General features: G+C 49.0%; 1 protein-coding gene across 1 annotated transcript in view; it reads left to right on the top strand.

Annotated features, from left to right (window-relative positions):
• Positions 1-543: 543 nt before the first annotated feature.
• The window catches only part of LOC142312998 (uncharacterized), a 93,212-nt gene continuing 76,958 nt past the window's right edge, over positions 544-16,797 (top strand). The window contains exons 1-6 of the mRNA XM_075351985.1: positions 544-580; positions 669-829; positions 13,879-14,058; positions 14,140-14,263; positions 14,347-14,444; positions 14,642-14,732. Coding sequence (XP_075208100.1) covers positions 544-580; positions 669-829; positions 13,879-14,058; positions 14,140-14,263; positions 14,347-14,444; positions 14,642-14,732 — 691 coding nt within the window. The remainder of the gene's footprint in view (positions 581-668; positions 830-13,878; positions 14,059-14,139; positions 14,264-14,346; positions 14,445-14,641; positions 14,733-16,797) is intronic.

The raw sequence follows: 16,797 nt of genomic DNA, 5'->3' as shown, positions 1-16,797 counted from the left end.
AAAGAACATGGAAAGATCACTGAACTATATGGGGTCATAGTAGTAATCCCTATAGTAACACTCACATGTAAAGCAGAGTGATAGATGTGCAGCCCCGCACCCTAACGAGCGTTTCACCCGTTCTTTGTTAGGGGATGTGTTAAATAAAGGGAAAGGGTTTAGTATATATAGACCTGCCAGTGGCCGGGATCCGTTTATCAGTGGAGGCGTCATAAGGGTAAGTCACATGACCAGTCACATGCCCAGCAGCTAATTAACAATGAAAGTGTCATAAGTGTAAAATTTCAAAAAATGAGAAAAGTAAATAAACTTCATAAAAACTAAAACATTTCAAAGGATCTCAATGACTATGAAACTCATACGGTCTTCAGATGGCAACAAAAGAACCCACTGTAGACCAGTTATCTAGAAGTTCATCCATAGTGTCACTTTTTCTCTTGAAAGTGGATCATCTAAAATTGTTATACATCAGAATAAGGACAGAAGAACCGAAGTGATTACGACAAGATGAGTTGGGGAAAGTAAAGACCATGATTGAGCGACATGTTTTCAGAAGACTATACGGGAAGACTATCTCCAGGTAGTAAACTTTCAATGTATATATTACCTACACCTCAGATCAGCTTTTTCTCTAAAGGTCTGACATTCTCTCCTTCCAAACCCTTAAGACACATTCACCATAAAAGATGTCCATCCCTTACCTAGAAAATTGATTTTAAAGAGGAGCCATTACAAGTCTGAGAGTAATGAAATCATCAATAAAACTCAAGAAAAAGAACCATTACACATTTTGGAGTCTCTCCTTTTAGAACAATCGGACTCCAATCAGGTAAATATTTTTCCTAATCATTTATGTAAAAAATGTAAACGTTTTGCATCTCTTAAGCTCAATCCAGTTAATATTAATTATAGCACAATTTATTCCATGGTTCTTTACATATGAAAATTGGGTACATAATAAAAACAAGTACAATACTCCAGAACAGTGCAACATAAGAGACTGGTACAGGTGGACAGAGGTCCCTGTCTGTGAGGACTCACGGTCTACAAGGGATGAGTGAGGATTAGAAATTATTGGCTGTTTGGGTTGGAACGGACTTTAAAAAAAAACCCAGTTTGGTTTGGGAACCAAACTTGACCCAAACCTGACTCTGGACACTGAACCCCATACAAGTCAAAAGGAACCTGAACTTTTGTGCTTAAAAAATAGCTGTAAAATGCTCGTAGTAAGTGCTAGGGGGCTGCAAAAGGAAGCAAAATGGGGGTAAGAGCGGGAAATTGCCCTGCAAACAAATGTGGATAGGTAAATGAGTGAAAGGTGTTCTGTGACCATAGCAATTATGGCATAGCAACTACCAAGTAAATTAATAAACTAAAAATGTTAATAGTGACCCCAGAGTCGAATTCCAGAGATTCTCCACAGACCAAAAATTTAAAAAAAGGCCTTTACAGAGCCTGGTTACACAGTTGACCCACACAGCCAAGATTGCCAGAGTTCTCTCACAAAGCAACAAGTTTAGTAAATGGCCCCTACATAGCCTGTTTTTAGAGTTCACCCACACAGCTAAGTTTGGCAGAGTTCTCCCACAAATCATCAAGTTTAAGAAAAGGCCCCTACAGAGCCTGTTTTCAGAGTTTCCCCTACAGAGCCAAAGTTTAAACTCCAGTAAGGTACAGAACAGCTGCTGTGGTTAAAAAGCTTGTAGCTGGATTTGGGATCCAGCTGGAGGTCAACTAGCTTACCTTGCCACCGCCAGTCCCAGACACTTTGCCTTTAGGCGCCACCCCAATGCTGTTGACTGAGTGTTTCGGGGGCTCAAAGTGTTTATTTTGAAAAAATATTGTTCAAAACAGGCAGCCATGGTTGAATAATACAGGAAGGACTAATGGGACAAGACTGCAGTTCTATTTTGTTCATCGGTACTAAGGCCATGATTAAGAGGGGAGCTGATGAAAGCCAAAGCGAAGGAACGGGAGCAAAATGTGGAAGTCCCATCACTCAGTACATTCACTTATCTGTGGAGACATACTCTTCCACCATGTTGTTAAACGCTGCCTCCAGCTAATACGGTGGATATCTGATGGTGGTGCTGGATGTTGTGGCATACTAAGGAACGTCTTGTTCCATGCGTGCACCAGAGGAAGGTGTTTCATTTGGGCACATTGCAGACACTGACACCACGTCTTCTATCTGCAGCAGCTCTACCTGCACCACTAACACACTAACCACAGCCAGGTCCTCTATTTGATACTCTCTACGTTTTTTGCACCCCAAAAAGAACAGAGTATTACATGGCCTGTATACAGAGAGAGAGTGTGTTATGGTTCAGGGTTCCCTTGAGCCTCGAACTGCCCCTGTTCCATCCTCATCCCCTGCATTGGGGTCAGCCGACTCCTCAGCTCGACCTGTCCGCCGCTCTAGGAGCCTGACTGATAGGCATTAGGTGTCCAGGGTCTTGAGTCATCCTGAGGCCCCATTTCGCCCTTCCGAGCATTTGTGCAGGTTCCCGCTGCCTCTACAGGCTCTAAGTGAGGGATTTCCACTACTGCGTATGACGTCACCAATGACGCGGCAGCCCTGATTGTCCGTCGCGGACGTCACCGGTGACGTGGTGGACGTTGATTGGCCGTCAATGACGTCAGCGGTGATGTGGCGGCTGTTGATTCGCCGAAGCCATTGCCATCTGGCGTCTGGCTTAGGCTTTAAAGGCCCATCGGCGCGCAAGCGTCATTTTGTAATGGTGACAGACTGGGCAGTGTAGTCCAGCAGTCACAGCGTCATTAGTCCTGCATTGTTTGTGGAAGGGCTGCTAGAGCCATTAGGAGCGGTATGCAGGGATAGGTGCCTTCACACAAAGATTCGTGGGGAAGAACACACAGGCCCAGTTATCCCGCTCCTGTTCTACCGTTCCATCCCTACCCAGGCAGTCCAGTGACGTAACTGGCCTGCAGCCTCAGTCTGGCTATGCTCCCTATGCACGTGGCTGATCCTTCGTGATTTCCCTGTGCAGATAACAGGGGAGGTCCTATACCCAGTGGTGTGCAGTCAACACCACCGACTGTGTTTGTTTGTCTGTCTCTGTGTTTCTCTGTAGTGGTGCCGTCCGGCCGCCTGTCTCTCTGTGGCTTTGTCATCTGCCCGGAGTATCTCAGGAGACGATTGAGCTATTATTAGTTTTGCTCCAATCGTTCCCCCGCGTAACAGAGTGTCTATCAGATTAATACACTGACTTTTTCAGAGTTCATCCAGAGAATCAAAATTTCAGCTCCAGTACCTCACACTATAGCTGTAGCAGTTAAAAAGCTGGATAAATTTTGGATTGAGCTGGCGGTCCAGTGCAAGGCATGGAAGAGTTCCCCCATAAAGCAATAATTTTCAAAAAGGCAATTACAGAGCCTGTTTTCAGAGTTGACACAGACATACAACATTGACAGAGTTTTACCCACAGAACAACAATTTCAAATATAGAACATCTTTCCACAGTTGACCCCCACAGCCAAAATTTGAAAATTGCCCCCGCAGAGAAACCAAACTAAAAGGCCCCTACAGAGCCTGTTGTCAGAATTCATCCCCACAGCCAAAAATGTAAGATTTCCTTCACAGAGAAAGAAATTTAAAAATGCCCCCATAGAGCTTATTTTTCAGAGTTCTCCCCACAGCCAAAAGTGGAATACTTTCCCTACAGAGCAACAATTTTAAAAAAGTCCCTACGGCGTTTGTCCACAGCTGCGGTGCGGTGGGGAATTTTAACCCCAACAGCTGAGTCTCAGAATAACCTGCTGTTGTTTCCATCTGGCTGTGCTGCGGTTGGTCGTGCAGGTGTTACACTGCCTAGATGAGGAGGAGGTGTAGGACACGGAGTAGTAGGAAGAGTCAACACAGATAGAGAAACGTCCAGCAATCCTCAGTGGTGTTAGGGCATGCACCAAATCGGTTTCCACCTCAGGCTCAGACTACATTATATTAAACCTTACAGAGCCTGATTTCACGTTTGACCCTCAAAGACAGGATTGTACGAGATCCACCACAGCGCACCCAGTTTCTCAGTTTACTCCCACAGTCAAGACTGCCTGAGATCCACAGCCTCTCCAGCATATGCAAGGTGGAGATCCACCTTGTTGGTACGTTGCATATGAGGCTTTGATTGGGATGGCCAAACTGAGTCTGTAGTGCAGATAGGCAAGCAGCATCAGAGTGGAAGGCCATAAGTGCACACATACTGCCCGCACTTTCAGCAGAAGCTCTGGCTTGTGCGTAATTTTTAAGGAAAATGCAAGAGCAAATTCAGCAAATTTCAAAGAGTACCTTACACACACCCTTTTTTCTGAGTATCCACACAGTCTCGTGCAGTGCAGTAACAGAACGTTTTTGGAAATTAAGCCCACAGAAAGTGGTACACAGTGGCCATATAGAGCTTAAGATTTCCTACACAGAGCCTGCTGTGATGCACTATAAGATGTTCAGAGATTAAGCCCACAAAAACTGGTACACAGTCACAATACAGAGCCTTTTGTAACAGTACACCACACTGGAACCTAAAACCATCCCTGACTCCAACAGCGTCCTACTCCTGTGTTATTCATAACAAAATGGCTGTGCAGCCCATGATCCGGCCTTCGTACAGACTGTATCACCTGGTACGTCAGTCAGTCACAGTCATACCAATTCGTGGCATGGCTGCGATGACTTTGGATGTGTCCACAACCTAAAAACTTGATGACTGGTTGCGCTGCAGCCTTTCAACAACTTTTATTCAGATAGTGTCACACTCACCGGCTCCCCTGCCATGCTTCCCGGCCCCCCTGCCATGCTCACCGGCTCCCCTGCCACGCTTCCCCGCTCTCAGGTCACGCTCCGTCACTCCCGTGCCATGTTTCCCGGTCCCCCGCTCCACAGCCTCCATGCCCCATCACCTGCGGTCTCCAGGCAGCCCGGTCCCCGCTCCCGGCGCCCATCGGCAACGCTGAGCCAGCCCGGCACTCCTGCCTCCTGTGCACCGCTCCCTGCTCTGGCTTCTGGCACCCGGGCCTCGCGCATGCGCATTAGGGCGCGCGCGCGGTCATTGACCCTCTCTTAAAGGGCCAGTGTCCTCCAACAGGATATTGAGGAATCAGGTACAGGGTATATAGGGGGATCCTTTCCAAGTGGGCGGGGCCTGTTCTTCGTGTTTTCTAAGCTAGGAGTCAGGTCTCCTTGTGTCTTGTGCCATACTTACCTATCTCTCTTGTAGAGTCGCTCCTGTCTCGCCAACCGGTCCTGACGATTCCCGAACCCCGAACGGTGACTGTCTGCCATCCCGTCAGTCCCTACCATCTCCGATCCCTGGATCCGTGTGGTGACCCACCTCCTCGCTCCGTTGGTTCCGTTCCGGATTCTGCCTGACGTCATCTCGGCCTCCGAACCTGAGCTCCGTCACCCGGACTACCTCCAGAGACTCCGTGGTCCCAGGGACTTCTTCGCTCCACTCCTCTGAATGGACTGTCCTGCTACCCGTAGTGCTCCGGCTACCGGGCACCTTGCCCTCGGTGAGGTGTTCAGCCCAGTGGATCCACCTCCTGGGCCTGCCCGTCCACCTGGTCCTAACAGATAGCAAACCCGAATAGGAAGATGGAAGTAAATTAAAAGTCCATGTTCGGGTCCAAGAATCAGATAAGAGGCACTCCCAGATAAGGTGAAAAAATTAAATATTTTTATTTTAATTTTATATTCAGTATGATGCGTCAGATGTTTTGGCCCAGAACATGGCCTATGTCAATGACAAGCATATACAGTGGTTGTAGATAATCAGTTTCTGAATCACCTCCCATATTGGGATAATTTACAAAGCACGTACTAAGTTAATTAATAGGGATGATTGAATACTAAAATATGCGCTTCAACGAATATCCGACGAATAGGTCGCCGCTATTCGCGAATATTCGCCGCCCAATGTAAGTTTATGGGAAACCCGAATAATTTCACGTTGAACCTAACGACGAGCTGTGGTGACTGAGGAAAAGGCTGAAATGGATGGGAAAAGGCAGAAACAGTATGGGCACAATCACTCTCTCGCCGCCAGAGCATTGTGACAGCTGTGCAGCACCGCGCCAGTGATCGGTGAGTATAAAAGAGAGAGGGAGAGGCCGACTGACCAAAATACCCGCTGGCTTATATAGCTCCTATGACGCTGTGCAGCCAGGCCAATCACAGTAACACCACAACAAAGATGGCTGCGGCATTACTGTGAGGGCAAGCAACATCATGTGTTCATTGGCTGGAAACAGGCGCCAGGAAGTCATAAATTAAACTGAAAGTTTCGGAGCAGATACTGTTTTATTCTTCGGGCAGCTAATAGTACAAATACCCCATTTTCCGTCGGATACCGAATAGTGGCGAATACATTTGCTCATCCTTATTAATTATGTATATGCAGCCTGATTAAATTCCAATGTAAGCGGCATCCACTGCTGTGTTATGAGGAGCGGTAATAGACCGACGCTGTGTGCTAGTGTCCTGTCAGGCAGCCAACAGTATCCACCGCTGTGATTGGACACCTTGCAGATGGTGCCCTTGGTGGGATTTGAACCCAAGACCCCAGTGCTGCAAAGCTGCAGTGCTAACCACTGAGCCACCGTGCTCCCCTGAACACCTGGTGTTCCGTAAGAACCTCGAACTTTACAGTTCGGATTTGCTCATCCCTACTCATGACACTTATGTGTATATACATTATATCACCCTCACTGTCAGCACCTCTATAACAGAAAAAAGCAGAACAGCCACGGCCTCATTTACTTATTGTCTGTCAATTCAATAATTGTCCTGACAATATGGGGGCGCCAGAGGGCTGTTTCCCTGACAACATCTATTACTCTGCTTTACATGTGAGTGTTACTATAGGGAGTACTACTATGACCCCATATAGTTCAGTGATCTTTCCATTTTCTTTGGTACAATGTATGGTTATATCTACTTCTATGGACTCTTTACATTAGTATATTGTACGCTCCACTCTATTTCTTCTGGATACTTTATACATACTCAAATACATAGTGGATACTTAAGGGGGCTTTACACGCAACGATATCGCTAATGAGATGTCGTCGGGGTCACGGAATTTGTGACGCACATCCGGCGTCGTTAGCGACGTCGTTGCGTGTGACACCAATGAGCAAGTGTTAACAATCAAAAATACTCACCTAATCGTTGATCTTTGACACGTCATTCATTTCCCAAAAGTCGTTGCTGGTGCAGGACGCAGGTTGTTCGTTGTTCCTGAGGCAGCACACATCGCTATGTATGACACCGCGGGAACAACGAACAACAACGTACCTGTGTCCTGCCGGTAACAAGGTGGGCATGTCTTTAATGCGGCTGCTCTCCGCTCCTCCGCTTCTATTGGCGGGCCGCTGTGTGACGTCGCTGTGACGGCAAATGAACCTCCCCCTTAAAAAAGAGGTTGTTCGCCGCACACAGCGACGTCGCTAGGAAGGTAAGTATGTGTGACGGGTACTAGCGATTTTGTCCGCCACGGGCAGCAATTTGCCGTGACGCACAAACGACGGGGGCGGGTGCTTTCACGAGCGACACCGCTAGCGATGTCGCTGCGTGTAAAGCAGCCTTTATGCACATATGTCATCATAATTTGCATCCTATTACTGCTGTACACTGGAGATCAAGATTAGACAACAATGTATGATCACTTGCTTGTTTCAGAAATAATGTAATCTACATTGATGAACAGTTGAAGTTTTTTTTGTAAGGGGTGCATCATGCCAGTAGAACAGGGTTTTACAAAAGATCTAAAGTTTAGCAACCTAAAACCTTAATTTTGCCCAAAACGTGATGATCATAATTAGAGAACAGCAATGACTGTAGCACAAGAAAGATTATAACTAAATTTTCTGAAAGTAACAACAGTCACCAATCAGTAAGATGTGTACCGGCCGTCGCTGTGAATGACTTCAGCACATCTGTGGCCACAGCACATCACTAGTCTCTCACACTGCTCTGGTGTGATTTTGATCCACTCTTCTTCAAGTCTCTTCCACAGTTCTTTGACTGTTGCGGGTTTCACAGCCATAACTTTGTCACCAAAGATTTTCCAGAGGTTTTCAATTGGGTTTAGATCAGGACTCTGGGCAGCCATTTCATTGTTTCAATATTTTCTGGTTCAAGGAACTGCTTTACACGTTTTGCTGTGTAATAGGGGGCATTGTCCTGCATGAAAATTGCTGGCTGATGAACACAAGTAAGGAACCACATGTTGTTGAAGAAGGTTCTGATACATACTTGCATTTACTCTGCCATGTAGCTGTATGAGAGGTCCAGGTCCTGCTGCAGAAAAAATTCACCAAACCATGACACTTCCTCCACCACCATTCACGGAATTGTTAACACACTTTGGGTTCAGTCTTTTCCCAGTTTGTCTACAAACATAATGTTTCCCATCAGACCCCAATAAATGAAACTTGTTTTCATCGCTAAAATCAACTGTGGACACTTCTCCTCTGTCCACACAACATGCTCCTCACCAAAAGGGAGTCTACCTTTTGATTCTTTCTGCTAATGAGAGGTTTGGTCACTGCAGAGTGGGCTTTCAGTCTAAATGCTGTTAAATGTTGTGACACTGTATGACGAGACAGATCCTTACCCTGTTCAGTGCTGAACTGGTGAGCAATTCCAGCTGCAGCAGTGTTGGAATGATTACCCATGGAGATTCTCCACATTATCCTGTTCTCTCTTGCATTTGTCTTTCGAGGGTGACCAGCCTTCTTGGGGGACTTGAAAGAGTTTGTGATGTTGTAAAGATGCAATATTCTGGAAATCATAGACTTAGAAGAAGCAACTTCTCTTGCTATGGCTGATAAAGTCACCCCTTTGGCCTTCATCTGGGCAACCTGCTGCCGGAGGGTTTCAGTCACTTTGGAACGGCACACCATTTTTACAAGGTCGTTGCAAACTGGAAAGTTAGGAGCCAGTTACATAGGGTTTGTCAGATAATTAAGGAAATTAGCACCATGTGCCAGATTAACACCAATAACCTGCAGGTATCTGAAAGTGTTCTCTAATATTGATCTGTGTTCTTTTTCATTGATCTCATTTCCATTTTTATTTTGTGCTTTACAATAAATTCAGTTTATGAAATACGCGAAAAATCCTGCGAGTTTCCCCACATTATGATATAATCACAGAGGACGACACAATGACCGCAACATTTAGGAAACTGTGTGTTCTCTAATTTTACTCTCCACTTTATATAATAAGAGGCTCATACACTGCAAGCGACTCCCACTGGGCCGAGCACGGAGCACTGACACCAAGCACTGAGGACCAAGCACAGCGCTGCTCCCTCCAGTGGTCACATACGGACATAAACTTCCCCTCATCCAGCACCATGACACCCAGCACAGCAGAGCCCTGCATACACTGAGGAGCTGATCATGTGACCCCTGACTCCTCCCCTCCATGTGACATTGAAGTGACCAGCCAGGGAGGCCTCTGGCTGTGTAGTCGTGGCAGCACTGCATTCAAGGCACATCCCTGGCTTCATCACTTCTTTAATGTTGAGAGAGTGTGTGTCGGTTTCTTCATCGGCCGATGCACAAAGAGTCTGCAGTCCAAAGTCCAGATGCAATAAAAACGACATTTATTCACAAAAGAAAAAAAACACTCCGGTCAGCAGATTCCGGCGGTATTAGTGGAGCTGGGGACAACCTGCCCAAACGCACCCTCTGGTGGGGATATGCCCTGGATACTCCACTTCTCCGGGCTCCCACCCTACGGCCAAGCACACACTGGACCCACACCAGCGGAATAGGCCCTGAGGTTGCGTCCACCTCCTTTTCTCCGGTGTCCCTTGATGGTACGCTCACACACACACTTGCCGCCGCAGATGCTCACTGTCTGCTGTCCCGGATCCTCTCTCCCACACACAAAACAGACTCAGCCTAGCTATCCGGCCGACTCCTCCTCCCCGGTGGCAACAGCCGTCCCACCCGGCCACTAGGGGGTGCCCTAACACATCACATAAAAATATAAAATTCAACACTTTTAATAATCACAATGCCGGGTAACTATGCTAAACTAGTAGGGGGTAGGCCCACCCACTACATGCCTCCCCTCTTAAAATCCGAGCCTCCCGGCAAGGCTCTAAAACTTTAAACATATTAGCACATAAAAACCTTCTGGGTCAGTCCTCAACAGCGGCACCAGTTCAGCGGCGCTCCCGATCTTTAGGGACGCTTAATGGCGCAGCAGCGCTCCCGGTCTCTGGATAGCGCCCGGAGGCTCAACAGCGCTCCCGGTCTTAGATGTGCGCCCGGAGGCTTCAATAGCGCTCCCGGTCTTTGCTGAAGGTGCCCGGAGGCTTCAAGAGCGCTCCCGGTCTTTGCTGGAGGGCAACAGGCCCGTAAAACTTTTCAACAACAAGGGAACTTTCTGCCGGTCTGGAACAACACCGGCCTTTGAAGGTGTTGAAGTCAACAACTTACTCCGGGGGCCAGGCTCTCTTCCATTCCTCCGCCTGAGCCTGGATATAGGCCCCCAGAGTTTGTCCCGGCTGCCGGCGGATTCGCCTAAAAGACACAGGGGCGAAAGGCGGCTCCGCCGGTGTAGCTGCTGCAGCTCCTCTTGGGGGTGATGGTGTCTCTGCCCGAGGTGGTGGTGGTGTGTCCAGCATGATGACCGGCTTGTTTGTAACATTTTGCGTTACCGCTACCACGGTTGGAACCTTCTCCGGGTCAGGGGCCGATGCAGTCGCTGTTTCCGGGACAGCAGCCACGACACGCCGGGGTTGAGAGGACGCAGTCGGGAGCGGTCTGACATGGCCCCGGCGCCGCTCTTGCTGCTCCTCCCACTCAATCTCCTCCTGCCACTGCTCCGCTTCCCGGGTGGTTGGCATGCGGGAGACACAAACCGCAAACAGTCCACGGCTACCTGCGTCCGGCAAGAACTGGACTTTCTCGCCCGGCCATAAGGTATGGAGTCGCTTGGGCAGTCCTTCCACGTCGAGATGGACCCTGTTATAAAAGTAATCATCCCCGGTCTCGACTTCTCGGATGAATCCATATCCGTCCTGCTGGTTGAACTTAACAACCACCCCGGTCACAAACTGCTGTGCCAGCTCCTCGCCACCAGAACCGGACAGCATTTCCCGGACGATGGTCTCGGCCAGGAGACGTTCCTGGACGGGATCAGGCTTCGGGGTCGGGACACTGGGGCGCGACTCCACAGGCGGGGCGCTGACTGGATCCCAGAAGAAGCCCAGGTGATCTTTCTCCAAGTGCTCAGCGAACTCCTCAGCCGGCTCCGGCACAAATGGGGAAGCGGCGGCGTTAAGCTGCGGGGTCTCCCATGGGAAAACTGCAACCCCCGGACGATTTGGCATGGGTGGGGTGGCATAGGTCGCCTTCACCTCTGTGATGGTGCTCCCGGTTTGAGCATCCCATGAGGTCTTCCAGGAAACTTTGTCTGGCCTGGTGGAACCTCCCGGTCCAATGGGAAGGTCCGCCAACGCGGCCTCACTAGCAGGGGCGAACCGGGGTCGACCTCGACCGAGGCTGATTAGGGCCATGGTCGTTGCCAACTCCGCGGGTTGCCCAAAGGTCTCCATCTCGGTCTCCGACAGAATTGCTGGTAATGGCGGTGATGTCGACGCTGAGACTGGGAAGAGTGGAGGCGGGTCTTCGTTTCCCGCTCTTAAACGGACTCCACCCCCAGCCTCACGCATCATCTTGACTCCTCCGCTGAGGTACTTCTTTTTCTTCTTCTTCCATGCCCTGGAGCTGGCGCCTCCCCTCTTTGGGCGGAGTACTCCGTACTTTCTCTTCGGCACCGGCCAGCCCCAGGCTCTTCTTTTGGCGCCAATTCTTCGCGCCTTTTCTTCCTTACAGATAACGGCCTCCTTGCCGCCATCTTGTACCCGGTCCAACGCTACGGGTACTGTGTTTTCTTCCCACCAGGGGGCTGGAAACCTTGCATCATGGTCCGGGTCCTGTGTTCCAGGCACGACCTGATCTCCAGCTTCTTGGGTTCCTGGCAGGGGAATCGCATCCTGCCGACTACGCCACATGAAGTGACCAGCCAGGGAGGCCTCTGGCTGTGTAGTCGTGGCAGCACTGCATTCAAGGCACATCCCTGGCTTCATCACTTCTTTAATGTTGAGAGAGTGTGTGTCGGTTTCTTCATCGGCCGATGCACAAAGAGTCTGCAGTCCAAAGTCCAGATGCAATAAAAACGACATTTATTCACAAAAGAAAAAAAACACTCCGGTCAGCAGATTCCGGCGGTATTAGTGGAGCTGGGGACAACCTGCCCAAACGCACCCTCTGGTGGGGATATGCCCTGGATACTCCACTTCTCCGGGCTCCCACCCTACGGCCAAGCACACACTGGACCCACACCAGCGGAATAGGCCCTGAGGTTGCGTCCACCTCCTTTTCTCCGGTGTCCCTTGATGGTACGCTCACACACACACTTGCCGCCGCAGATGCTCACTGTCTGCTGTCCCGGATCCTCTCTCCCACACACAAAACAGACTCAGCCTAGCTATCCGGCCGACTCCTCCTCCCCGGTGGCAACAGCCGTCCCACCCGGCCACTAGGGGGTGCCCTAACACATCACATAAAAATATAAAATTCAACACTTTTAATAATCACAATGCCGGGTAACTATGCTAAACTAGTAGGGGGTAGGCCCACCCACTACAACATCATCACAGGTCCTGGAAGCACAGAGCAGCCATATATCTAGTGTGCGGCTCTGCAGGAGGAGGTGTGTGGAGATTCCCCATTACTGGGGCAGGGGCATTAACCCCTTCAGCTCTGAGACTTTCTTGGTGTTTTTCTCTCGCTGATTTCTATGAATTGTGAGGTTTTTGTTCCTTTTCCTCTGATAGATACAAACGCCCCAACTATGAGAGGCCGGAAGTGAGGAAACCCGTCTGCCCTCAGTCCTCGGCCCCTTTCTGCCCTCAGTCCTCGGCCCCTTTCTGCCCTCAGTCCCCGGCCCCTTTCTGCCCTCAGTCCTCGGCCCCTTTCTGCCCTCAGTCCTCAGCCCTTTTCTGCCCTCAGTCCTCGGCCCCTTTCTGCCCTCAGTCCTCGGCCCCTTTCTGCCCTCAGTCCTCGGCCCCTTTCTGCCCTCAGTCCTCGGCCCCTGTCTGCCCTCAGTCCTCAGCCCTTTTCTGCCCTCAGTCCTCGGCCCCTTTCTGCCCTCAGTCCTCGGCCCCTTTCTGCCCTCAGTCCTCGGCCCCTTTCTGCCCTCAGTCCTCGGCCCCTTTCTGCCCTCAGTCCTCGGCCCCTTTCTGCCCTCAGTCCTCGGCCCCTTTCTGCCCTCAGTCCTCGGCCCCTTTCTGCCCTCAGTCCTCGGCCCCTTTCTGCCCTCAGTCCTCGGCCCCTTTCTGCCCTCGCTCCTCGGCCCCTTTCTGCCCTTAGTCCTCGGCCCCTTTCTGCCCTCGGTCCTCGGCCCCTTTCTGCCCTCGGTCCTCGGCCCCTTTCTGCCGCCACAAAGTATAATGTTCCCCCAGAATGTTCTCATTATATGTTTCCCCTTATTCTCTCCAGTAATTGTATTATTACAGCAAATTCTCTATGATGTTACATCGTCATCTTCTCCCCATTCAGGTCCCTACAATATCGGATCCTCTCAGTGGAGATCTTCTATAGAAGAGAATTCTCCTGATTGCCCCGTGAAGGATGGATATGGACAGGGACAAGATGGCGGAGAGGATATTACACCTCACCCTAGAGATCCTCTTCCGGCTTACTGGAGAGGTGAGAGATTCTGATGACGTCACATTACACCATTCTTATCTATGGGAATAACAGATGGACAGAACTGGAGAGGTGAGGACTCTGGAAATGTCTGTAGTGAGATTTCTTACTGTGTCTCTCCATAACCAGGATTACACAGTGGTGAAGAAGACCTCTAGTGAGCGCTGTCAGGCCCCTGTGTCTGAGGGATGGGGAAGACCCCTGAGCCCATTCACGGGGCCTCCACCTCACCCCCCGATACATGAGGACATCAATGATCAGAAGATCCTAGAACTCACCTACAAGATGATTGAGCTGCTGACTGGAGAGGTGACACTGCTGGGAATGCTGGGACATTATACAGTAACGCTATGGAGGGATCGGGGGTGACGGTATCATTGTATGTGTCAGGTTCCTATAAGGTGTCAGGATGTCACCGTCTATTTCTCCATGGAGGAGTGGGAGTATTTAGAAGGACACAAAGATCTGTACAAGGACGTCATGATGGAGGTTCCCCAGCCCCTCACATCACCAGGTAATAGACAGGACTAAATACACACGGCCTATAATTATCTGTATGTAAGGAATGAATTCAGTCCCTGTATGTGTCTCCTCCAGTTCTATCCAGTAAGAGGACAACACCAGAGAGATGTCCCCGTCCTTTTCTCCCACAGAACTGTAAACAAGAAGACCCCGATGTTCCTCAGGATCATCAGGTAGATGGAGAGAAGGTGCCATGAAATCTCCCTATGATGTGTAGACGGCTGTGAAGGTCTTGTGCTCAGTCTTGTTTTATCCTCCAGTATTATATGGTTTATACTTGTGTAATGAGAGCGGTGGAGATGGCAGGATTAGAGCTGATCATAGATGTGACTTCTCCATCTGTCTGTGACTTTTAGAATATTTATTTCAGGGTGAAGATCTGCCCCATATTAATACTACAGAGACATATGTGAGGGGTGATGAGCGGAGTAAAGAGGAGATTCCTACAGATAACCGCCCAGGTGAGTAGTGACCACTAAATGCAGAGAAGTCACAGATTCTTCTCGGTCACCGGCTGTGGCTGCTTTATCAGGGTTGTAGGCCGACCCTTTCAAATGGTCACCATTCTGCTGCTAGACCACCACATGCTCCTCCACCCAAAACTGCCCCCATTATTTTGGGCATTGGACGCCCTTCTGTTGGAGTGAGATCTGTTTCAGACAGATATTACAGGTAGGATCCACCCTATCCCCTGAAATTAGAAGATGTTAACCCTTAGCTGCCCAGATCTCTAATCTGCAAAGTCAAATGACAGCATACGTAGAATGTGCAGACCACTTAGAAAATCATGGGAAGAAGAATCTAATCTGTATGGTGGACCCCTAAGAGAAAGCGGAGGGTAATGATGCTGGTGACGTCCTAGAGTCTTAGTTTGGTGCCGTGTTCGCCAGTTGGATAAAGATTGATTGCTCTCAGTGGGAGAAACAAATAATAATCTTGTAGTTGATGAAGAGACCTCAGTAGTCTGGAAAGCTTGCTTTGTAACATCATTTATTTTATTTTTGTTCACTGTTAAAAGGTATCATAACTACAAGAATCTTATTGTTTCTCCCACTGAGCGCAATGAATCCATCTTCCTAGAATCTCGGCATCTTATTGATGGATCTTCCTTCTCTCCCTTCTGCTGAATGTGCTGATAGGGGCGTTTATATCCAAAGTTCGGAACAGGGTAACTGTAGCCTGTGAGGGAGGTTAGAATTATCCCACAGTGGGTGCATGGGGGCCGGGCAGCCCACCCACATGATATCCAAGATTTATTTAGAATAAAAAAAGGAAAGTAATAACACATAAAGTTCTGTTATTTTTATTTTCAAGAGCCTGAAAGAAATGTTCTCTACAAATGTCCATTATATAAGAACTTGTACTGGAGCTGTCCATTGTTGAGTCCGAGAGGCAGAAAATAAATATCTAATATTTCGTCAGGAAACTCGTCTGACAGAAAATATTGGCCCCCTACAATAGTTTGGATTGCCGAGAGCCACCGAGCCGCATACTCTAATTACTCCCGATGTGTCACCTCTAGTTACTAAATCACTGACGGTGAGGACCGTCAGGATGGAGGGCGATCATTTACTAGATGTGTTATTGTCTATAATCACAGTTTTCTCTATAGTAGTTAGTACCAAAGCCGCTCTTATTTCATGGCTTTCCACTGCAGCCAGTTTTCTGCTCTCAGGCCCAATTTCTCCAATCTGACATCTGTCACTTTACATCAGGGGTGGGGAATCTTTTTTTCTGCTGGGGGCCATTTGGAAATTTCTACCAACCTTCAAGGGCTGAACAAAATGTTCAACTTTAAAATTACCCTAATATATATATAATTTGGTGAAACAATAATTTAGCTCCCCCCTACTGTAGTGGCTGGAGCAGCTTCTCTAGTGCAGCTGTGATGTTCTGTGATATTGATCATGTCGCTTCTCACAACTGCTTTTCCAGGTTTGTCTCGGTCTAGAGCGCAGTCAACTTTGTGAAATTAAGATTGGTAAATCATATACATCACATAGGAGACACTGTACATACACACACAGTCCTCACACACTGGCCATATACCGCACACAGCCATGACACAGTGGCCGTATACCGCACACAGCCATGACACAGTGGCCGTATACCGCACACAGCCATGACACAGTGGCCGTATACCGCACACAGCCATGACACAGTGGCCGTCTACCGCACACAGCCATGACACAGTGGCCGTATACCGCACACAGCCATGACACAGTGGCCGTATACCGCACACAGCCATGACACAGTGGTCGTATACCGCACACAGCCATGACACAGTGGCCGTATACCTCACACAGCCATGACACAGTGGCCGTATATCACACACAGCTCTGACACGCTGACTGTATACAGCACACAGCTCTGACACACTGGCCGTATACCGCACACAGCTCTGACACACTGGCCGTATACCGCACACAGCTCTGACACACTGGCCGTATACCGCACACAGCTCTGACACACTGGTCGTATACAGCACACAGCCCCGACACACTGGCAGTATGCAGCAGACAAAAT

This window comes from Anomaloglossus baeobatrachus, chromosome 5 (assembly GCF_048569485.1).
Source record: "Anomaloglossus baeobatrachus isolate aAnoBae1 chromosome 5, aAnoBae1.hap1, whole genome shotgun sequence".
Lineage (NCBI taxonomy): Eukaryota > Metazoa > Chordata > Amphibia > Anura > Aromobatidae > Anomaloglossus > Anomaloglossus baeobatrachus.
Note: the sequence above shows the minus strand (reverse complement) of the source record. Positions and strands in the feature narration are given on the sequence as shown.